This window comes from Onychostruthus taczanowskii, unplaced genomic scaffold (genome assembly GCF_017590055.1).
Source record: "Onychostruthus taczanowskii isolate IOZ18803 unplaced genomic scaffold, ASM1759005v1 scaffold37, whole genome shotgun sequence".
Lineage (NCBI taxonomy): Eukaryota > Metazoa > Chordata > Aves > Passeriformes > Passeridae > Onychostruthus > Onychostruthus taczanowskii.
Genome location: NW_024501126.1, coordinates 5,905,938 through 5,929,753, shown reverse-complemented (window position 1 = coordinate 5,929,753; position 23,816 = coordinate 5,905,938). Strand labels below are relative to the sequence as shown.

At 37.5% G+C, this 23,816-nt stretch overlaps 1 protein-coding gene across 2 annotated transcripts in view; it reads left to right on the top strand.

Annotated features, from left to right (window-relative positions):
- SEMA5A (semaphorin 5A) overlaps positions 1-23,816 on the top strand; it is a 318,052-nt gene that overhangs the window by 86,249 nt on the left and 207,987 nt on the right. For both annotated transcript variants that reach the window (XM_041411823.1, XM_041411824.1), the window contains one exon: positions 13,486-13,684. In XM_041411823.1, coding sequence (XP_041267757.1) covers positions 13,552-13,684 — 133 coding nt within the window. In that variant the 5' untranslated portion in view covers positions 13,486-13,551. The remainder of the gene's footprint in view (positions 1-13,485; positions 13,685-23,816) is intronic.

Sequence of the window (23,816 nt, the reverse complement as noted above, 5' to 3'; positions counted from 1 at the left end):
TGGGACTTAAAATCAAAATTTCCAAAGGGCAAAATAGTTTTCTTTTTCATTAGGTCAGAGAGGTTAGTTGCTCTCAGTAAAAATGAATTTTGTTAAAACAGTAGCAAAAATTAATCTAAAGAAGCTGAAATGGAGACTGATAATTTCTAAGTAACATGGCCAAGACTTGCAAAAACAGAAATGATACGAAAATTTCAAATAGTAATGTACAGTCCTGAGGAAAGAGTATTTTTCTTGGGAAGAGGGGATACAAAGGTGTGGGTTTAGATATGGATGGATGGGAATTGCAGAATAAGAGCAGTTAAAAGGGGAAAAAGAAGAATTATATAATATAAGTCATTACCAATTTAAAGTAGTGCTTAGGTAAGCCATTTCTCCACCCACCTAATTCTTTGGCCTCATTCATTTAGCAAGAAAAGCTCTTTCTTGGGCTTCTGGCTGTTCTGGTGTCTTCCTTGTAGCCGTGTGTGTAGTGATGAGTGTTTCCCTCTGTGCAGGACCTCTGGAATTTTAACAAATGAAACATAACAATGAAAATCTCCTTAGTGATAGTTGCTCTTTGTTACAAGAAATCTGCATTGCTTCAAAGCAGCAACAACAACTTCAGAGTAGAAGGAGCTTCATTCTCTCTTAGGAGTTTTGTGCCTGGTGTGTGACATCACTGCAGATCACTGAGCTGCAAACAGCTTTGTACCGAAGTGATGAATTGGGCTGTGCTTGAATCTGCATATGAGGTGAAGAAGGATCAGGGAGGGATGGATGAGGTCACTGTGCCTAATGGAAAACCCTTTGTTTCTTGCTGCAGAGAATGAGACTCTTCCCATTAAAGCCAGTTAAATCTCTGAGATTAATGGCATCTAGAAGCAGGGTTTTAACACCTGGTAGGAAACTAAATGGTCTTTGATTTATAATTTTAATCTCCCTGTTTTTTTCTTATGTTTAAAATTCTAGTTAGGGATAAGATTCAGCTCCCTCCCACTGGCACAATTGCCCTCCTTCAGGTCACACTCCTTGCAATAGAGATGCTTTCTACCTTTAATTATTCCAGATATCTCTCATTTGTCTAAAGTCTCATGGGATGCTTTCTCTTGTCATGATGATTGAAAATGTCATAAGAATTTGTAGAAAAGGGCACTGTTTTTAGACCTTTTGAGCTGATTCTGTTGATCCAAGTTGGGTGGATTTATATATATATATATTTTCTCTTTTTTTCACATGACAGAAATTTTTATACTCGCAGTGTGTGCATTAAAATATGTATAATCTGTTTGCTCTGGAAGCCCTTTTGGCAACACTGCTGAAGCAGTTTAAATTATTTTTCACTCGGATTCAGATTGTATCTTTATAAAATGTGGTGAAATCCAGTGCTGGAAAACATGCAAGATTGACAGCCCTGGAAATTGAAATACCTGTTAATCCATGTACTAGCTAGCACAGCCTAGCTGGAGCAGACTCTCTATCTTGGCAGCATGGCTCATGGTTAACCTGATGAGATGACCTCTGTTTCAGTTATTTATTGTTTACAGAGCACTGAAGGTTTGCAAAGATTTTTTACAGTAAAAGCAACGTGTTTCAATTTCTGTTTTCAACATCTTCCTATATGATGTGTTTATTACAGCGTAAATACAGGTTAGAGTCTTTTAAAAAATCAGAGCTATGAACTCTGCCTGGAATGTCTTCTGTAGAAGAGGTTTTTGTGTACGGCTGTATTATTTGTTGTAGAAATTGGTAAGGCTGTAGTGAAAGAAACAGAATGCATCATGGTGACATTAGCAATTTAGGATTTCTGCTAGATTGCTCTGCAACTGTCCCATCAGCATCGTGGTGAAAGTGGCATGTAACAGGAGAAAGAGCCACGTATGAAAGGATGGGGGGAATTTGTTCCTGTATCCAAAGTGTGCACCTCAGAGAGAGTCCCATCCTCTCTCTTGAGGGAAGCATGCAGGGATAGAGCATAGCAACTAGATCATGCTAGGAAGTTTGGTGTTACTCTTTGGTAAGTTGAGTATCATTGTCATGTTAAATGTCTGTCTGCTCAAGTTACACATTTCCTAACACTGCCAGAAATTGCCAACTTTTACTTGGCCAGATGCCTACAATATATGCAAGATTCCTTGTTTGGTTTTGGTGCGGGGTTTTTTGTGTGTCCAGTCCCTTTTCTTTTTGACCTTCTCTAGACCAAATCCTGTATTGTATTATTGCATAAAGTACCCAGTGGAAAGGCATTTCATCCTCAGCGTTTTCCCTCTGGGCTTTTTATTTTGAACCAACAGTAGATTCCATAAACCCTTCTCATACCTGTGATACTTGTATCTATTTGCACCACTGCTGCATAAAGTGACACTTTTCTACTCTGACTTTTTGACACCACACCCGCAGCCAAAGGGAAGGTTTTCTTTGTAAACTATTTTATTATACTTGTGTTTTACCTTGTGTCATTAGTACACGCCATTTCCAAGGATTCCTTTTTGTGTGTTTGGTGTTTTTTTCTTTTTTTTTTGTTTTGGCATTCCTTCAAGAGCTTTGATCTTGGACTGTTGTCCTGGAAGTAGATTTAACAACATGTCTTTCTGTAGTAATATGCGAATGACATCAATGCAGAGACTTAGTAAATAAAGGAGACAGACTCTAACTGCAAAAGGCTAACAGTAGAAGAGAAGAGATGGAGACTGTGAGATTTTAATATTGTAAGAGCATTTTTAGTACCACTGTCAGGTGAAGAAAAGACATAAAAGCAAATGCAGGAAAGGAAAGGTAGTGTTTTAGCATTTTATTGGTGTTTGCATGAATACCCTCTTCTGCTGATGACAGCATGTTTTGGTTACCTTAGCAAGAAAAGGAACTGAGGTCTACAGAGACTAGGAGTTTGAGGGCGGATGGACGTAGGGGAGCACAAAGATGGATACAAGTCCTACTGTATGCATTGTGGGGGTGTGTATATATAATATATAATTTTGATAGTCTTGGGCAGCACTAAGGATCTTGGAGACTGCATGTCAACCAGCCTTGGCATAAAATGAAAGAATGGTCAGGAAGTTTCCCTTTAAGCAGTTGAGGGGGTTCTAGAAGAATTGGATACCAACTAACCAGCCCAAGAAAGCTGAATCTGTGCCTTTACTGTTAGCAAAATCTAAGCAAAGATGCAATCATCCTATATGTTTCTGTTTAGAGGCTGAAGGTGACCTTGACACATTTGGTCTCTGAAGTGTAGATTCCTCAAAAGGAGCAGTCAGAGCTATGTTTCAGTGTATGAAATCTGTGCATACATACTGTATGCTTATAAGATTCCAAAGTGATAAATGAAAAATGATGGCTACAAAGCTACCAAAGTGGTTTCGTATATGATGGAGACATCAGTGACACTTCATGTGATTTAGTCTGACTGATGAAAGCTGTCAGCCACTGAGAAACCATTGGGATAGATGTCACTAAAGAAATTGAATTTTCACAACATTGTTAGTTTGTTTTTGTGGTTTTTTACAGAATAGATTTTTTCCTGAAAGCTTGTAAATGGAAATCATTAAAAAGAGCATCATCATTAGGAATTAGATAAACCATGGAAATCAAAGTAATCTAAATAAAATAAGAGAATTTTCAGGCTGGGAAAAAGTAGAGTGTATTTATTTTATTATTTTTGAGACACAAATACACAGAGCAGGACAATGTATACTCTGAAGAAAACCCACAAGAGGCTTTCCTTTATTGAAACAAATATGCCAAGAGCCATTCATTCCTCATTTAACTTTAGGCTATTTGACATCTCCTTATTTGTTTTTTCACATTGAGAACATTACACCAGATAGTATATGATTTCTGTTGTATCAAGTTTTACTACTTTTAAACAGATTTAAAACTAGAACTTAAATTTTTAACCATTGTGTTGAAGGAAGAAAATAAAGTTATGGTTTATTCTCTTTAGAAGAACTTTTTTTCTCTCTCTTTCTTTTTTTCTTTTTCCTTTTTTTTTGCTTTTTCTTTTCTTTTTCTTTTTTTTTTTTTTTTTTTTTTTTTGGGTTGTTTTGTTTTGTTTTGGTATTGTGATATAGTCTAGGATCTAGTAAAAAATGAGCAAATTTGTATTGACAAGGTTCAGGCATGTGCAGGGATGTTCCTCATATGTGTAAAACCTCTGTATGTGAATACATGGGGTCTTGAGTGTAAGAATTGTAGTAATAAAAAATTTGGCCTTTTTTTTTAACTTTGGTCATTTGGATATTTGAGCTATAGAATGGTCTTTGAAAATCTTTGTGCCTTCCATTGTTTTCAATTTTATGTGGTTTATTTCAGGAAAGGATTTATTAACTTGATATTTCACAGAAACTTCAAAATATCTTACTTCAGGATTTAGTGAGTAACTAAAAATGTGGATGAGCTTTCAGAAAGATCTAACAGAAACAAAATTTTTTCCTTCTGGCTTCTTATTCCAGGATTCTGATAGCTTTGTCAGGGTTCCCTATGTTTGTGATTAACATCTTCAGAAGACAGAACTGATGCAGAGGGGAGCTGTCTGGTTTGTCTGTTGCAGTTCTAACTGAATGAGATATCTAATATGCAAGATCTGATGTGGAAGAGTGTCGTTTGGATTGGTGGAATGCCCTTTGCTTATAGTCATGGGAGTTAATCATGGGATTAGAGGAAACATTAAACAATGCTTTTATGTGTGTGCTAAATCTTTGTAAGTGTGCGGTAAAAATCTTGTTGATGTCTAAGTTACATAAATCATCATCTTTGCAGTGATCGTGTTAAGGGGTAACACAGTGAAGTAGCAGCCCATTTGCCCCTTATGCAATCTGCTGTGGTGGGAGGTGTCTCTGCCTTGGGATGCCATGAGCAGGGTTGGACCTAAATGATCTTTAAGGTCACTTTTAACCAAAACCATTCTTTCATTATCTGATACTAATTGTATATTATCTGTACTAATTTGCATAGTCAGTGCAGGCTGAACCGTTGGATGGTTCAGGCCACCTATCCCATTGGATACTCTATTGCTTATCCAAGAACTGGTGGAAGAATCCAGAAGCCTAGTGAGATGCCTATGTGTTTTGAATGCTTACCTTGATAGAAAAGCTAAACATAACTGAATAGGTGGGGAACAGGAGTGTTCTGTAGCAGAGATGTGGTATGGGAGCTCTGAGCTGCCTTACCTCTCCTTGTCCTTCACATCAGTCTGCTCAACCTTGCTGTCACTTAAGCTGTTGCTGTGAAGGCAGAATATATTGGTTATTGATGGAGAGAAACAAATCTGGTAACTAGATGGGAGTTGAGAGGAGCTGGGAGTCTGAAATGCATTTGCAGATGCCACGGGACTGAGTGGATTTTTCCATAAAAGTTGTGCTCTCCTCCACTGTATTTTGGTTGTCTTAGTTGTGACCACCCTGCATTTACTGAGAAGTGTGTATAATATCCAGTGCTGCATTTAATACCCAGTGTCCTTTAAAACTGTACCAAGGAATTTCAGGACTGAACCCACTGCAAGAAGATGAAGTTGTCTTTATTAGCTAACTGAAGCAGGCTGTCACAATAGTCATTTCATGACACTTTGGAGCTCTTCCAGCAGTTCATTAAGGTAGTAACTGCTTAAATATAATCTTTATTTTGGAAGTTTGCCTAGTATTAATGTGCAGAATACCCACTAATAGTTTTGTTTTAACAGTAAAATATTGTCCTTTAGATTGCTGATTCACATTTAAAATGTATTATATTAAGTTTCTATGAAAGCTAAATACTGTAAAGTACTTTTATACAGTGATACACTAAATGACAGAGAACTGTTTTAAGTTGAATATAATTAAAAAAAAACCAAAACCCAGCTATGTGAAAATGCTGTATCACTGTCTTCCTTCTGGTTTCTCTTTACATCCATGTACAAATCCTGGCACATTTTTTAGTACAGTTTACAAATATAAAAAAGTATGTCCAGATGGCTACAGTAATAATCTGTGATGCGATGATCTTTTTTAATTATTCAACACATGTGACTCCAGTCTCTGTGTTGCCTTTTCCCAATTTACATAGAATGCAACAGATAAACTTGATTACTTTCTTATTGCCTCTTTTTTACCTGCTTCAATTAACTTTGCCTATGCTTGAGGCAACTTTTATACATCTTCCCGATTTGACCTTCTCCCAGTCCTGAACTTGTGCTTTTAGTTCAATCAAGCCATGTTTCTAAATGGGTTTTTTTGGTGGTTTTTTTAGTTTTTTGGACAGCTTTCAAAACACACACTTTTGTAATTTAAGAGTATTTTCTATATAATGAACTTTCAGCACACTGTTAATGCAAATTAAGTCACAACTTTACTTGTAGTTGTGAAGCTGGTCCGACATAGATTCTTAATTCTCATTGGTGAAATTTCAAAATTCACTTTCTCTGTGACTGAAAAGCTTGCAGTATGAGACTCAGACCTTAGCAGAAAATGGAAACATGGCTGTGCTTGATCAGAGGGGCATCCAGCCCAGCATCTGGTCCTAGTCAGGAGCAGACAGCACATGGCTCAAGGAAGAGGGTAAGACCACAGCAAACATCTGGTGGGATTTTTCCAGAACATTGTTTCAGTTTCAGGCTTAGGTTCCTGAATTTCATACTGAAAAATGGGAGTTTCTAGATATTTTATAGCTATCACTGGGTCCATTTTTTGAAAGTTTTCCTGATCCCATTTTGAAACTCTGTAGTTTTTTAAAATGAACATGCTCCTGTTGTACAGGCTGTGTTCTGAGCTCCTATTACTCTCAGCACTTGAAACTGTATTTCTACTAGAGAACAGCTTGTGTTCTATGTTGTTGATGGTGTTGACAGTCTGTTGGGCCCCAAGAAAATGTGTTTGGTTTGCCAATAATAGTACCAACTGGAAAAGGAGCAGGCAAGTGTTGTGTAGAGAGAAAAGACAAGATGAAATGCAAGGCTGTATGCATTGATCCCTTATTTGCTGCAGCTTTTCCTTCTGCATTTCCTTTTCCTGCCCTAGCTGACACTTCTGGGCTTTCCCGGATCATTTTCTTCCACTTCATGCCTTTGCCTTATTAAACCTCTTCTGTTTCTTCTTTCACTTTTCAGACTTTTATTTGCAAAAAAACATTACCATTTCATTTTTTCCATTCACTTAGTAAAAGAAAACTTTGCTGGCTTTGTAGTGTGTCTGAGGTAGAGAATCCTTCCTTTTATTGCCTCGTTTCTGATGGCCAGTCTAAGGATTGGAGCTCAGTGGATGTTCCAAGCACTGCACAGGGAAAGGCTCTCTCAGTGACTGGAACAAGGCACAGGATACAAGTGGAAGGAAACTTTAAGTAGGAATCTGTGTCCTGGGAGGATATCAAAAAGGCTGAGGAGCAAAATGGATAGCCAAGAAAAAAAAAAAAAAGGTATTTCAAAAAAAGTGCTGAGATTTTATTGGAACTTGGGCCTAGTCTGTGCTGATTTGGCTTTATTCCTACCCCTAAGTTGCCTGTGGTTCTCATCTGCATTGTGCTGCTGGGTTGGCCTGTGCTTGCTCAGGGAGCTGAGGTCCAGTGGCTCTACATCCCAGTGAGAGGCAGAGGAGCCCACAGTGTGATAATTGAGTTCCAAGGTGGTGTTACAAGCTCCTGGCTTCACTCTGACCAGTGTTCTTGAAGCAGTGCTTCCTTTGCTGAAATCACAAATATCAGCTCTCTGAGAAGTGCTGGGGAAATAGCTTTGATGACAGATTCTTGTTTTATGACTTGTCACCCTTAGCTACAGATATTAACTGTCTTTTGGCAGATTGTCACTATGAATTCAAAGACTGATTTTTGACTGTGCTAGTCAATGACAGCTGATGGCTGTCTGCCTCTTGTAGAACTTAAAATTCGTGCCACTGCAGAAATGAATGACAGTATTAAAAAAAAAGTTGCAGGAACTCGGTAATCATTTTCTTAATTGAAGCTGACTCTCACTTTATACAAATACAAATTAGAATATGCTACTCTGCTGCATAGTAAACAGTCTGCATTTCTGGGTCCAATGATGAGACTTGATGGTGGAAGGCTGGGTTATTTCACTGAAGAATATCTGTAGCTTGCAGTCTTATCACAATGTTTAGTGAGGTGATCTTTGAACTATTGCTCTAACCTAATTGTGTATCTGATTGATATGCAAATTGTTTTTCTAAAGGTATACTGATTAAGCAATGTATTTCAAAGATATTATTCTATAAAGAGGTATAGGTTTGAGGAGGGTGTTGTGCATTTGACAGGAAACAGGATGCGCTACAGTGAAAACAACTGCTTGGGGGACTTTTTTTGTTTTTTAATTTAGCTAAATTTTTTTGGTAGGTGTGGTGACAGAGTCTTTTTTATGTATTCTTTTCTCTAACAATCTTCCTCTCAAATGTTTTGCATTAGTTTGAGGAGTTTGGCTTTTACAAGTCAATAAGAATTACATAAAGAGGCACTGAGCTACATTGCAGGGGTATTCATGGTGCTCTCTTTCCTCATTTGTCTACATGATACTAGTGATACACAACAGTGTGGCCTTTTTTTGATGATGAGGAAACAACAGTTGTCCCTGTTTTCTTGTCATTTGCAGCGGCAGGCAAGTGTTCTCTTCTTTTAATAAATTTAAAAAAGGTACCACTAGCAAGAGAGTAGACAAACTAGTTATTTTTCATAAAATTATCATGACCAAAGATGAAACAATTACTACTATTTTAAAGTGTGTGCAGTAGCAATATGGAACAACATCTTTCTTTGTACTCGTAATTCTGTTGTAATGAACCCATAGAATGTGCAGTTTGTTTTATTAGTTAAATACTTTTTTCCTCAGGCTTGTGCTAGTTCAAAAAGGTCTTCTGGAGTAGTTACTTCACATGAACAGGTTTTTTTCCAAATCTTTACTCTTTTGCAAAGACCTGGAGCAAAGTGCACAGGGCAAGTGGAATGAGTCTCCTGCAACAAATTACATGAGCAGCATCTGCAAGAGTAAACACTGGTGTGCTTGTAAAGAACCCCAGACCTGCCTGTACCCAGAACCAGTCCTGAAACTGGCACCATTTAAACATGCCAAGCCCTGCTGTTTGTACACTTACATTGACATAGGCTCGCTTCATCTTTTGATAAAAGTGTAGTTTAAATCTCTCACTTATAGAGTCAGTAAAGATAATTATTTGAAAGCACCTTTGCTTTGGAACAGCTGCAGCTAGTGTGGCAGCTTTTGCATACAGTGGCTTATTTTGATTGAACAAAGGAAAATGTAGTTTATAATTCAGAAGTAAATTGTACTTCCAACATGGTGTACTGTAAGTGATCTAGAAATATTGACATCCTGATTATTTGACTTCATATATGACTTCAGTGCCTCGAGGGAATAGTCTTTAAATGAATCTGCTAGGACTTAGCAGTAGCAGTTACCTGCCTTGCATGCTTAGCTGTGCACACTTTTTCTCTTTAGCAAGAGGTGTCTTTTTTTTGGTCCAGCTGAAACAGAAAATCTTGAATTACTGGGCTTTTTCAGTTACTGTTGTTGGAGAAACCAAAGCCTACATTTTTAAAATATAATACCTTTGCCTAATGGGCCTCATTCATCTTGATATTTCTCCTAGGCAAGCTGGGTCAAAACAAAGGGAATGAGGGATAGAGTAAGTGCCCAAGACCCTTTATATACAGGAATAAAATAATATATTGAAATAAATGGCATCTTATAGTGCTGCTTATTCTGCTTTCTTTTTAATTTGGCATCTTCAGATTGTTTTACAAACTTGTAAAATGCAATTTGTTGAAAGTCTGAATAAAGGTCTCTGATAGAAAAGTTATGCAAATAACAGTTCAATGTGCAAATATTTGGTAATGGTTAAAAAGCTGGTCACTGTCACTATTTGGATATATGTTTTGAAGAGTTTTGACCTTACCATTATTGTCATTGTTGAGACAGATTTACATATGGAAATTATACAGAAGTCAAGGAAACCGGCTGAATCTTTTCATGTTTAGGGCTCTCTTGGCTTTGTCTTGACTTGCCATATTGCTTCAGGCTGGCTATCCCTTCTTGGCATGAAAGCTGCACTTTCAGTAAGGAGAGGGAGTGATTTCAGGAGAGATTACTTTGTCTGCCTCAAGCCTTCTGACTTGTTGCACTCTCAGGTCTGTGTGGCATGCTCACATCTGCTCTCTCGGGCAGTGATGGAAGTGGTGCAGTGGTCCTTGCTCAAGGATGTGCAGAAGGGAACAATCTAGGCTGTACAAGTTCTGTGGAAAAAGATTTGGTTTTGATGTCATTTCTAAGGTGTCTGTTCATTGCTTTATGCTGTGGGTATATGTTGAAGGTGTGTGTTTCTTTGGAGGGGGTTTAATTGTATTTTTTGCGGAGGTTGGGGTTGTACAGGTTTTTTGGTTCTTGAGGGGAGAGTTTTGGTTGGTTGGATTTCCTTGTTTTGTTTGTGGATCTTTAAGAAATGCATTTTTTTATTTTTTACTCTAGCAGTGTTTTAGGTGCAGTCTTCAGATCCCTTTCTCCTTCCATGCATACACTAGTGTAGTGAAATGGGTAGAAACGTAAAGAACTTGTGATGAGGTTTCTATCTACTGCCTTGATTTACTGTTCCTCTGTCATTTAGAGCTCGTGGGGATTCTCCTCTGAGTTGTTGCAAGTAAGCTTCTCCTCACAGTTCCTGCAATAATGTATTTAAAGTAATACATCAAAAATCATTAATATACTTAAATTATTAAAATAGTGCAATACACATAAATAGCTAGAGGTCGAGGTAGAGAGAAGTTTAGGCAGTTACTGTTTTTTTTTGAGATATATGGTCAGAAATGTATTCACACCTTTCTTTTTTCCTTCTCCTCCTTTCTCCTTGTTTTTGGATATTCTAAATGAGAGAGTGTTTCCTGTCTCAGTTTTTGCCATGTGAGATATGTGCAGTGAGAGGAAGAGTTCAGCTAGCAAGGAAAAAAGTCCGTGGCCCCAAAATTCTTCCGCAGCATGACTATAACATGCAAACAACTGTGTCAGACACCACCTATGGCATGTAAGGAGTCTGTCATGAAAGAGGATGCTGTTTGGATTTAGAGACCAAGAAAAGGTGGTGTTATGAAGGAATCTTTTTTTCTGCTACTGATTTTTGTTCACAGGGGACAGGTGAGAGAAGTCCTCTTGATACGTGCAGGGTACAAGGCATCAGTCTTGTTAATTTACATCTTAGTCCTTGCTAATACCACTGTTAGTCCCATGAAATTAACTTTAGTTAATGTTAGTCCAAAAGTGTGTCCTTTCTGTAATGGAAACCAAGCCGTCCATACCTATGTGTGTATTTAATATTTGGATGAAGGGTGGTGGTCCTTTTCTTTCTTCCTGGGGAAACAGCATTATCTTTTTGCCATGTTTGCTGAGTAGAGCTGGTTTTTTTTGAAACTTGGCGGGGATATGGAAGCCTGGTTACATAAAGACCATGGACTTCATTTACAGCCAGAGAGAAAAAGAAGGCTGTGATTTCAGTACAAATGTTTCATTTTATTCTTGTTTGAGTCTTTTCTGTTATATTCACACATTTATGAGTATTTCTGAGACTTTCAAAATTAAAAAAAAAAAAGTTTGGTCTGGTTTTTTTTTTTTTTTAACAAGGAAGGACCATATCTTGAGATATTTGCTGCTGTACTGTGTGCAAGAAAACCATTTTTTGAGACCTTCATGAAGGTATCAGACCTTCATTTTTCTTCCTAAATGCACAAACATAATCTTACAGAAATATGAATTAGGAGTAGCTGTTGGTAGTGTATTTGTATGATATTTAAGTTAGGAATAGGAGCACTACAACCCACATAAACTACTTGAATTTGTGTAAGAATAGTGCATCATACATATAAATATCAGTCTTACAGAAAATTAACTGTAAAACATTGGAACAAGAACTTTATGCACTACATACATTACTATCCAGAACTTCTGTGACCAGATCCTGCCTGTTGTGAGCCACAAGCAATTTGTAGGGCCAGATTCTTATTGGTAAATGACACTGTTTAGGAAGGTAAGGATATGAATCTAACTGCCTCAAAGCTTCTCCTCCTTTTTTTTTCAGTGACTTAAGAAAATTTAGCAAAGAAGCTAAAATTGACTATTAAATTTACCGCTCAGATGTATTACGCCTTTGAGCTATTTATTTTAGTTTAAATGAATGAGGATTAGAAGTGTCCACGTTTAGGCTGGAAGACTACTAAAGGCAGCAAAATGAGGTGGTAAGAGAAGAGCAGTTAGTCTTATGCTTAGCAGTTAGTCTGGTGCTAGTCATCTTAGGGACCAGTGTTTACTATCCATTCTGCCTTCTGAATGTAGCTTTTAGAGCACACTGCTGTTATTGTGGAGTGTCTTTTCATTAACAGCCCTTTGTTTTGTGCATTTAGGATGTTTATTTTGTGCAAATAGAAAGTTTCCACCTTATTAAACAGCACACTACAAACTCAGTGAGATCAAACATATTAGAACTCCAAATAGCTGATTTTCTTTTCCTGAATGTCTCCATTAATTAGCAGAGTGACATTTCTGCCTTTATGGAGCTGTCTCAAATCTCTGCTCTTCCCCCATGAAAGGCGGTGATGTCTCATTTCTGCGTATCAGCATGCAAGGCTGTGTGACGCACTAAAGCTGCTAGTGGTGAAGGTTTCTTTTGGGTTGTATGATTAGGTTGTAACTACTTGTCACATTTTTAGTGAGGAAACTAAAGGAACTGGGTTGGATCTAAAATTATATTGACACTGTACATATTCTATTACCTGTATAAGAGTCTGGTTATTGGATGTTTCAAAAAATCAGGGAGTTGAACATCAACTTTTTTCTGATTCAGAATGAAAAGCATTGCGCTGTTGATTGGTATCTAAATTTTACTAGAAAGGGGTCTTCATCATTTGAGTCTGCAATTCACAGCCTTGTCATCAGTCAGGAAATGGATGGGGACTATGCCAGTGACCAGTGACTCTTACTGCTGTAAAGCAAAAGTGAGTCAGAACATTGAGGTGAATCTTGTCCTACCCCTTTCTGTGCTGTTCCATACAAACTCTACAAATAGGCAAAAAATACATACTCTAGGGCTGTTGTTCTGTCAAAGTAGTCATTCACATGAGGGACCAGTTCCTCTTCTACCTTGTACTTGCAAGAAATCAAAGCACTGCTTGCTCTCTCAGGAAACCAAGGCAAGAAGCAGTGGATCCCAGTGAAAGGGAAGATAGATTTAAATATGTTTGCTCTATTTAAGAGGATAAAATAAAAAAGTGTTGTAGAATATTCTTTTCCTGCATGTTACAAAATAGAGAGGGGTAATGAATATTAATTTTTTAATCCTGCTGGGTGATCAATTTTCCTAAATTGGGTAACTGATGTTAGGTTTCTGAAGTAATTAGAGGAGCAGCTGACAGCATACTTTTGAGTAGTCAGATGCTACACAAAAAGGACGCAATGTTGTTTTGTTTTAAACTTCAAGAATTGTCTATTTTTTTCCCTGTGGTTTGCTCTCATTCTTAAATAAAATTCTTTGAATTCTCCAGGTGCTTTTCCCACATGAGTGCAAGAAGAGTAGACAGCTAAAAGAAGTGACTGCTGTGGAGGACAGCATGACCACCATGAAAGGAAGCTGCTTCCTCACACTGCTCTTGGCAGGACTGGGGGTATTAGGAATATTGGGGTCAACAACAACAGAAGATACCCACTGCCACAGAGCTGAGCACCCAATTATTGCATACAAAGGTAAGATATAAATGCTGAAAATCTTTTCCAGAAGTAGGCTAAGTATTGTGTAATCACTTCATGGAAACCTCTGCTTTTAATGTAGAATGGCATGGGAAAAGTACATTCAGTGTGTTATATAAAAATTTGGGCTGTATTCTACACAAATGAAATAAACTAGGCTTTCAAATTTTGTTCAGTATTTGTAGCTGAATATATCACTTAAAGGTGAGTGACTCATTTTCCTTTGTGATGAAAACCAGCCTGTACTGTTGCATGGAGTTATTCCTTTCCAAGTGCACAGGTCCACATGTGTGCACTTTATTTCATGAAGTTGCTCTTGTCCCCTTCCTTCATCCCAAGCAGGCCTCTCTGGGTGGCAGCTCCCCCTGCTTATCAGCTGGTTCTCTGAGTTTGATGTTATCTAAAAACTTCACAGACTGTGTTCTATTGCCTCCCCTTCTTCATTAAGGCGTTAAACAGGATGTGTCCCAGGATCAACCCTTGTGCTATTCCACTTGTTGCTGGCTTAGGTGGAGTAAGGGGTATTAAACATTTACTCTCCACATGATAGTTCTTGAATCCCTTCTGCTAAACAACAGATGCCTTCTTCTATACTTTAGTGGTGGTATTGAGTCCTTCAGCATCATCCATTTCTGCTGCCACTAGGTCATCTGCCCAGGTCAGTAGGATGCTGATCTTTTCCCTGTTCAACCTTTTATCCCTGTTCAAACTTCTGTTACTATTGGAGGAGTAGGAGTTGTTCCTGTTGCCCTTGACAGTCCCTGCAAATCACAACTCCCACTGAAGTTTGTTTAACCTGACGTAATCCCTGCATGCCCATGTGGTTTTTCTAAATTCCTCCTTGTCCCTGCTTACACCTGATAAAGCCTCTTTTGCATTGGAGCTGCACGAGTTCCTTCTTTCACCAGGACAGTCTCTTCATACATGTGGTTGTCATCTTGACCATTGGGGTGGAATGCTGAGGAACAGTTGGAACAAAGCAAAGAATACTTGCAGGATGTTTTCTGTAAAAACCTGAGGCAGAATAACTTATCTGCATTCTTTTGGTTTATTTGAATTGAGATTTTTCCATTACTGTCACAGCTTACAGGGAGTTCCAAATAGTTTCTAGTTATGAGGATGTAGGGATTAAGATGTATTATATTACACACTGCATTCCTCCTATTTCTCTAAGAAAGCACATGTGTAAGTTTTTTATTTCAGTGAATTAGAATTTATTGAATTTTAATTGGAAAAAGATTTGTTTCCATTCTTTGCATAAACTTTGAGAAAATAATGTTGTGTTTTTTCCAGAAACTATTTTGTTCTGGCACTTTAATGGCTTAATAATAGTAATGGTACCAGCTGTCCTTTTCTTCAATATACTGGACTTCAATATAATGAACTCTGTACCTCAGAACAACAAACCACTAGTGTATTGTGAAGGAGGGATCTTTATCACTCACTTGTTGATGGGCTAAATAGTGTGAGTTATTCTGATGAAATACCTCGTTTCCTTAGCATTCATATTGTGGTATAATTTAGTTTAAAAGGTTTTTTTTTATCAGAACACGCATACACAGTGTTCTAAATTAAAGTAATTGAGGTAGAACAATTAAAATTCTGGCACTTAGCTTCTTAATTTCACAAACTAAGAGATCACTGCATGTACTTTTTGGTTTTGTATATGCAACTGTAAAAGAAAATAATTGAGACTCATTAGCAGTGCTATGTTCTAGGAGTTGATTAAAAATGGGTTGCTTTATGAATCTAATTCAGCCAATATTTAGGAGGGTTTCTTGAAGTTAGACTGGTCCTGCCTTCTAGACCTCTCTCATTCTCTGTCATATTTAATTTCTACTGATGTCTTTCCAGTTCTAAGTCACTATGCTAAGGCTTTTTGGGGATAGAGGCCGTAGTGTTCTAGTCGCATCTTTTGATGTAGCCAAAGATAGTGTCACAGTTAGAGATTACCAATTTATTTTCCCAATTTATTTTTATTGTAAATATATGTATGAAACATAATTATGTAGAAACATTTATAGTGAGATTTTTAATATGAGATCTAGTAAGATTTTGAGATGTGTGTGAGAAGCCACTCTCTGAATGAGTCTTGCAATAGGAGTTGGCAGGTTTCAACCAGCCTTATTGATATCCATATTCTTCCTGAGACATTTGCTGACTGAGTGAATGCCTATAGGAAAATGCTCTCTGTATCTATAAATGTCATTAGTGCTGCTAGATCAACATCGACTTGAGAAATCAGTTTGTTACAGTTAAAATCCCTTTGAGTGCTGCACTGATGCCCTGGTCTGTAAAGTCATCTTGTAGCAGTGTTAGATCCACCAGAGCTAAATACTGCGTGGCATGCTGAACATCAACCAAGGCTGAGTGCTATTGAGTGGTAGGTGCTTTAGAGCTTGTAAACTCAGTACTAACTTTACAGAGATATCAACACTTCTATTTTACTTATAACTGATCAAAACCCTTTTTCTTGTCGTTTCTGGTATGCCAAAGTAGCAATGTACTTATTTGATTTGTCTTCCTTTGAGAGGTATGGTAGATGAAGTATAAACTATTAAATAAAACGAATGGAGTGAGAGTCTGGCGTAGCGTATAGGTGAACAGCTGCAAAAAAAAACCTAATAAAAAGACAAAATAGTCCCCAGGAGTTGTCACAGTGAAATATGAAATGGGAGTATATCTCCTGAAAGAGCTTGCTTTCTTTCTCACTCCTCATCAAAAATTGCTCACTTAGGTGATGATTCAGTCAGGCTGCCTTCTGTAGAGATGCATATTCTATTTCTAGCACTGGTTTTTCCAGCTTAATAGTTTTAGTTGAAGATTGTGATATATCTTCTGATAGGAAATGGCAAGAATTTCACCCACCAGTTGAAAACTTTTGCTCAAGTACTTTGTTAGGTGGTGGGAGAGGAAAAAGAAGATGCAGTAGCAGGAGATGCACACACTTTGAAAGGATTTTTGACATGATCTCAAAGATCTCATTTTATGTCTGTCATACACAGTATTAATAACCATGTTGTAATTTGTTTATCTGCATAATTAATATTAGGACTGCATAATGCACCTTTTTGCACTCCCAGAATAAGAAAGTCTGCTATAAATCAGAAAATGTTGGCAGCTCTAAAATTTCTTATTATTGAGCTTCCTTAAACTAAAATAAGGTGCTTTGTGTCTTCCTTGAAAACTGAACATTTCCTTTTCTCATTATTGAAAGTTGTTAGGAATTATTACAGAAAACAGATTTATATAAAATAGACCTCTAAGTTTTGGATTGACAGGATCATCCCAGGACTGAGCAGTTCAGTGTTTCATGTGGTGAAACTGACTGATAGTGCATGGTCCCTCTTTGGAGTTCCTTTCTCTCTCTTTCTCTAAGGAAGAGTCTGCGTCTAGAAGTGCAAAAAGGTGCTAATGTGTTGAAATACAGGTTTAAAGGAAAAGTTTAAAAAAAAAAAAAAAAGTAAAAAAAAACCAACTGTCTTCATATGCTACAAATTTATCAGCTATACTAATTCCAATAGTTGGAGTCAAGGGCTTGTAAATCACATATAAGTTAGAACTGGATGAAACGAAAGAGGGTGCAGATCACGGAATGGATACACAGAGATTCACTGTGAAATCCTTGATCTTTACACACCTTTCCAAATGCTTGCGATGTAAAAAAAAAAGGAAATTATGCTTGAAGTAGCTTAAGAGTTAGGACAGAAAAAGGGCCTAAATAAGGTACTCCTTAGTGATAGTCTTACAAATTTTATTTTTATTAAATTTTATTTTATTTGGATATACTTTTTACTTACATGCAGATATGAAATGTTAGCTCTGTAAGTGTATTATTAGGGTTTACTGATGGTCAGCTATTTGGAAAAAAACCATTCTATTATAGTGAAGGAATTATAGTATGGTGTTTAACTTGAACACTTAGAAAAGGCTGTAAAAACCACATTTCCTCTACGGGAAACCATGATGCTTTATAAAGGTTGAACTATTCTTAAGGAAAAAATCCAGAGCAAAATAGTTTAGTGGTGTAATGTTTGTCTAAATATTTCCAGCATTTCTTAGTCCACCTGCTCTACAGAACCTTTGTGGTAGCTCTCTGTGGACCCGACCTTTTGTTAGATAATAAAAAAAAACCCCAACAAAACAAAACCAAAAATGAAAACAATAAAGAAAAAGGATAAAAGTAGTTACAGTGGCAGCTTGTTTCCCCAGACACACACTTTTGCTGAACTTTGAAACACCAGACCTTTCAAAAGTCAGCTGAAGGCTTGTTCTGTAGACAGACCCTCTCCATGAGGTAGAACTGAAGGGGCCATCACAACTGCTTAGCAGTGTGTGAGTGAGCTGGAAAAAAAATTGACCCAAATCCAGTTTCAGGTGTGAAATTTTAAGTATTGACTGTCCTGCAGTTTACCTGCATAAAGTTAAATTTCTTAGGCTTTTCTGTAAGAAATAAGGTGCAGTTGTGAACTTGACTTAATTGATACTGGGAGAACATCAGAGATCATTTGCTCTTGGGCAAGTCTCATTTTTCTAGGCTCCCATAAAATAATCAGAATTTAAAGTTGTGCTGTCTCAACAAAAAAGCATCAATTTACATAATTTTAGAAGCTATATTTAGGGATAATTTAAATACATACTGTGCTGTAACAAAGTTATCTGTTGAATAAACATGCTCAAAAATAGCATGTCTCAGTCCGTAGAAGAAATGAATTTAAACCCTTCATTTCAACTTGAGGTTAACCAGAAAAGAAAAATAGCAGAGTTATTTTTGATTCGTTGGTTAGAGAATCCTAAGAAATATATTTTCTTAACCTTATTTTCTGACCACCACAGAATTCCCTTACTTGATGTTTGTCTAAGTCATATAGACTCGGTACATTGCTCTGCTCATTTTATCCCGTGGTTTGTATACAGAGTGCATGCACTTAACATGTGCCAAGAGGAAATAATATGTGGGCTGAATGAAGGAGGATAAATGGCATATGAACTTGGTTTTGTTTGTACTCTTAATCTTGTTGGAAGTTTTCTTTTAAACTAATAGTAATCTACTAAGCTGTTTAGTTGTTTCTTTTTTTTCCACTTTTTCATAAATACATTTCAAAGATGATCTGCCGGAATCTGCAGTGTGATTAAGACGTATTGCTTTCCATTCTGTATCGTCTTTTGGGTTTTTCTTTAAAAGAAAATGATTCATCAGTGAAGAAACATTGATTGCTAGATGTTGTAACTTTGGGTTGTCTAGATGATAGGACTACGAGATTGTTTGCGCTACTTTGCCAAGAACCAGCCCCTCTTAAGGACGAAAATAATTCCTTTGCCAGTTCTGTACTTTTTTTTTTTATTTAATCAGGTTTGCTTTTACTTTTGTATAGGTGATTAAGCTTCTGGTAGGGAACAGCAACCTTCAACTCTTTACTGTTAATTAAAAAAATATCTTTGGACACTGAAGGTTACTATCCTCCTATATTTCCCTGAATCACCCAGTGTCATTTGTGCCCATTCCCATAAAAATGAAGGAATGGCAAGAGATGAATTCTCTAAGCAAAGGACTTGCATACCAGCTACTTTTTTTCCCCTCTGAAAGTGATAATTTTTTGAAGCAAGCATCAATTCACAGTTATTTTGGCATCCCAGTCAAGTGCTGGACCTTCATGTAATGCTAATAATTTTCATAAATTCTGATAGTATAAAATTATCTGTGGCTACAATGACTAGTGAGGTGTGCAGACATGTCCTATGAGCCTGTCCACGGCTGATTTGTTCCTTATTGCCCTAATGTGGCTCTTTAGAGCATGTGCAGTTCTCTGGTTGTTAGCAAAGAGCAAAATGAGTGAGAGGCTCCTGCCACATTCTACTCTCTGTACAAAGTGGGCAGATGGACTTAAAATCTGGATTTTTGGTCCTTTTTCTTTTTTTTTTCTTCTTCAAAAGAGCTGTATTTTTGCTAAAATGTTGTAAATCATGCAAACTGGGATATGTTAAATAAATAGATCAGCAATCAAGAGATAGAGCTCGTATGCAGATGAAGTTCTGTCAGTTTTTTTGTATGTGTGCTTAGAGCAAGAGGGAGCACAATATTGCTCTGATTTTTTTCTGTGTCATTTTTTCCCCTCACCAGATAGAATTTCAATTCTTTTCATAAGAAAAGACTGGAGAAAAGGGGGCTCAGGGCTGACCTTATCATGCTCTACAACTGCCTGACAGAAGGCTGTAGCAAGGTGTGGGTTGGTCTCTTCTCCAAAGTAACAAGTGGTGGGACAGGAGGAAGTGGCCTCAAGTGGTGTCAGGGAAGACTTATACTGGATATTAGGAAAAATCTTTTCCATTGAAAGAATTGTTGTGCATTGAGCCAGGCTGCCCAGGGAGGTGGCAGAGTCACCATATCTGGATGTATTCGGCGGAGATGTGGTGTCTGGGGAATTGGTTTAGTGGTGAACTTGGCAGCGCTGGGTTAACAGCTGGACTCGATGATCTTAGTGATAGTTTCCAACCCAAACCATTTTATAATTCTAAGTTACTTAGACTGCTAGATCAGAAAAGATGTCAACAATTTCAGTTACAGGCCATCTGATCCTGGGCAACATTGTTTTCATACTTTGTAGTGACACAGTTACTGGAAAGACTCATCCCAGTGGTCTTCTCTTGCAGATCCTGTGCAGTGTTTATGGGGCCTGTACTGCTGTCACTTGATGGCACCTGCTGCCCTTACTGCCTGTCACTGAATGCCACCACCTGCTGCCCATCACTTTGGCTGAGAGTGGGGAAACCCTGGCCCATCCTTTGGCCTTGCTTCAAGCTCTAAAGTTTCAAGAATTTTAAGAGGTGGGGAGGAAAAACATTACTTAAAGTTTTGATTTTCTTCCTAATTTATTAAATAACCAGAGCCTTACCAATAACCTTACCAAGATACATTCTGTTTATTAGATAGATTGGGTGGAACTAGAGAACCACAATCAGCACTTCTTCAAAGTGTTTGGGGTTTTTTTCACATGCTTTCTTCCCTGTCTTCCTATGTGGCAGTGCTTGTCTGCTGTTGACAAGACTTTAGGACATTGGGCAGCAGCTGATTTTGTGTGGCTGAAGATGCTAGATATTTACTTGTTACATGACAATTTCTTATTTTCAGGTTGGACTAAACTTTGACTTGTCATAAGCTTGTCTTTCACCTGAATGTTTTACAATCAGCTCCACAAGAAATCTACTGAAGTAGTTAATAGTGACAAACCCCTGGAGTTTAGCAGTGTCTTTTAGAACAAAAGTAAGTTCTACAAAGAGAAGTGTTGATTGTAGTGTTGTAGTTATTTTTTTTTTTTTTTCTCTTATGTTGTTTTCTTTTTTGGCTTTGGGGCATCCTTTTATTGTTGTGGTGGGGGAGTGGAGGAGGTGGGGAATATATTCCTCTTTGAAGTCCTGGCTCCAGCCTCTTAAAATTATCAGTGTCAGGCTTTGTTCTCTATAACCTTTGTTTTACAATAGTCTTATTTTGTTGGGTTTTGTATTTCTTCATGAAATATTATCTGACCTTTATTTTGTGAGATACAGTCTTGGGCAAATTTGATAGGATCAAGAAATTTTATTTTGCTGAAACAATGTAAATAAAAAAGCTTATTATGTTCATATGCCAACCTAAGTAAGAATGCATCATTGCAGGATGGTCAGTTCTAGCAAAAAAAGGTCTTGCTAATTGAAGCATAGATATTTCTAACAAAAGTAACAGTGCATAACTGTCTATGGGCAGTCTGCATTCTGTTTCTGCTCCCAAAATACATGTATTAAAATTGAGCAGATTTCTTTGCAAAACTCCGTCTTGAGACTAAATAATGATTTCCCATAACTATACAACATGATTTCCTTCAAAATGAATTCTTTGGCTGACTGCCAAAGCCAGCATGTAAGTGTTAAAATGCGAAAGATTAAACCCCTCTGAAGAGAGTGCATGACTTAGGATGGCAAATGTCTTTTATGGTCAGTCTGTCCCTCCGTCACATTCAGGAAGATTGGAGCAGCAGCGCAGGGACCAGAGGTGGTAGCTATAAGGAGTAGGTGCTCTCCCTGGTCTGTGCTGGCTGAGGTGTGAAGTTAGTGGTTTCTGACTGTGCTGGAAGCGCTGAAACCACTTTCATCTAGGTGGGGGTTCAGTCTTTTTTTCCTTACACTTTCTTATATTTGTATGCAATATGTGTGTTTGAACAATGAAGCATAAACAATTCCGAACCCTTGTTCAGAAAAATAAGAAATAAGTAGGCATTGCAGCAGATGTTCCTGTCTCTTCCCTGAGGGCGCAGACAGTCAGAACCCAAATTCCCTTTAATTATCCCAGTAATAGACATATGCACACACATAAGAATGCAGCAATATGTACTTCTAGCTGGGGAGCTCTGGCAGGGCAGAGAAAACAGGAATGCAGGCTAGATTTTAGATCTTGAAGGTGAGAGTGCATTGTTCAAGAAGGTGAGGGAGCTGGGGCAGGGTAACTGCTGTGACTGCATCTGCCCTGCCTGGAGAGCAGTAGACATGTGGCCAGGGCAGCCACTTTGTACCTTCTGAGAGAATCAATGAAAGATGAGAGTAAACTGGGTAAAAGAAAGCAAGTTTACCATAGGCTTAAGATAGAAGTTCAAGTTTTCATGCATTCAGAGTCAAGAAATGTATACTGTAGGAAGTATGTTCATTTTCTCTTTTCCCCATTAATAATAAATTACTTACAACCCTACCTCATTAGCTCCAAAATTGTTCTGAAGCTGTAATAGCTGTTCATAAAATGAATGCACAGTAAACAGGTGGTGAACTTTCTGGAGAATATCAAGAGGTTTATGGTTTTGGGATTTGTTTTATTACAAATGATTTAAAGTGGAGAGGAGCACGAGAAGCTAACAGAGCTTCTAGATAAGACTAGATGTGGATATTTATTTCTTGGCTTCTGCAGTTCTCTTTGTATGGAAAAGCAAGCTTCAGGACTTTAAGTTTTATTGGTTAGTGGAAGGCGGGCAGCTGGTTTGTTTATGGGATCTAGAGACCTCCAGAATACTGCAACTTGAAAGGGATGTGTAGTTTTGAGGTTGCTTTGTCTTTTAGTTGCTTCTTTTTTTCTTTCGTTTTTTTCTTCCCCCCTCCCTATAAGCAAAGATGAGCTGTGAACTGCAGATGGAGATCTGACATGTTTTCATGTTTCCAAAGGAGAACCAAATGTAGTGTGGTAAGACTTAAAAGAGGAATATTTTAGTTTGTGGTTGCTGATTTAATCATTCTGGGCAACTTTGTAACTTCATCTTTTCCTTTATAGGGGACTGGATTGCATTAAATAACCCTGCCTAGACAAAATTTTTGCTTTTTTTTTTTCTTGGTGGGAGGAAGTGATGTCTTGTTTTCTTATGTCTTCCTGGACACCTTTTTTGGAAACTGAAGAGTTCCTACTGTCTAATCACTAAATACCAGAAGGCTTATGTTTTTCAATATATTATTCAGATTAAAACATACTAATTATTTCTATAGGAAATATTTTGAATTTTCAATTTTATTAAAAATAAGGGCTTGCCTAAACAGATAAACATTGTCCCAGTTATGATGTCCATCCACATACTCTTAATTCTGTATACAGCCCTGGTATAAATCAGTTCTGTATTACAAGTGAAATGTCTTTTTCATTAAAATGCAATAATGAGTACTGTAGCAAATCCATCTGTCCTAATCCTTTCATTTTACAGAAGAGCATTAAATGGTGTTGGGCAATGCTGTCTTTTTCTTGTTGAACTACTGCTCTTCTCATGTGTTGTGTTCAGCTGGATTCTGGTGTACTCCATGTAGATTATTAGGGCCTTCTGGTAGCACAGACCATTAGATTTATTTACATCTGTGGCCCTCCTTAGGCCTGACATATGAATATTTGTACCAATCTATGAAAAAGTGGGCATAACAACCACATTATAGTAACAGGTAGACCAGGAATTTTACTGGAACATTGAGCTGGGATTGTCTTTTCAATTTGTATTTTTTCTTCCAGAAAACATTTGTCTCTTTCTGTGTGGTTTAATGTTAGAGACTTGATTACTCCTTTTTTGTTTATTTGTCTAAGGTTCTCAATGCAGTAGTTTTTTCTTCTTGTGTATGAAAAATTATAGAAAAAGCA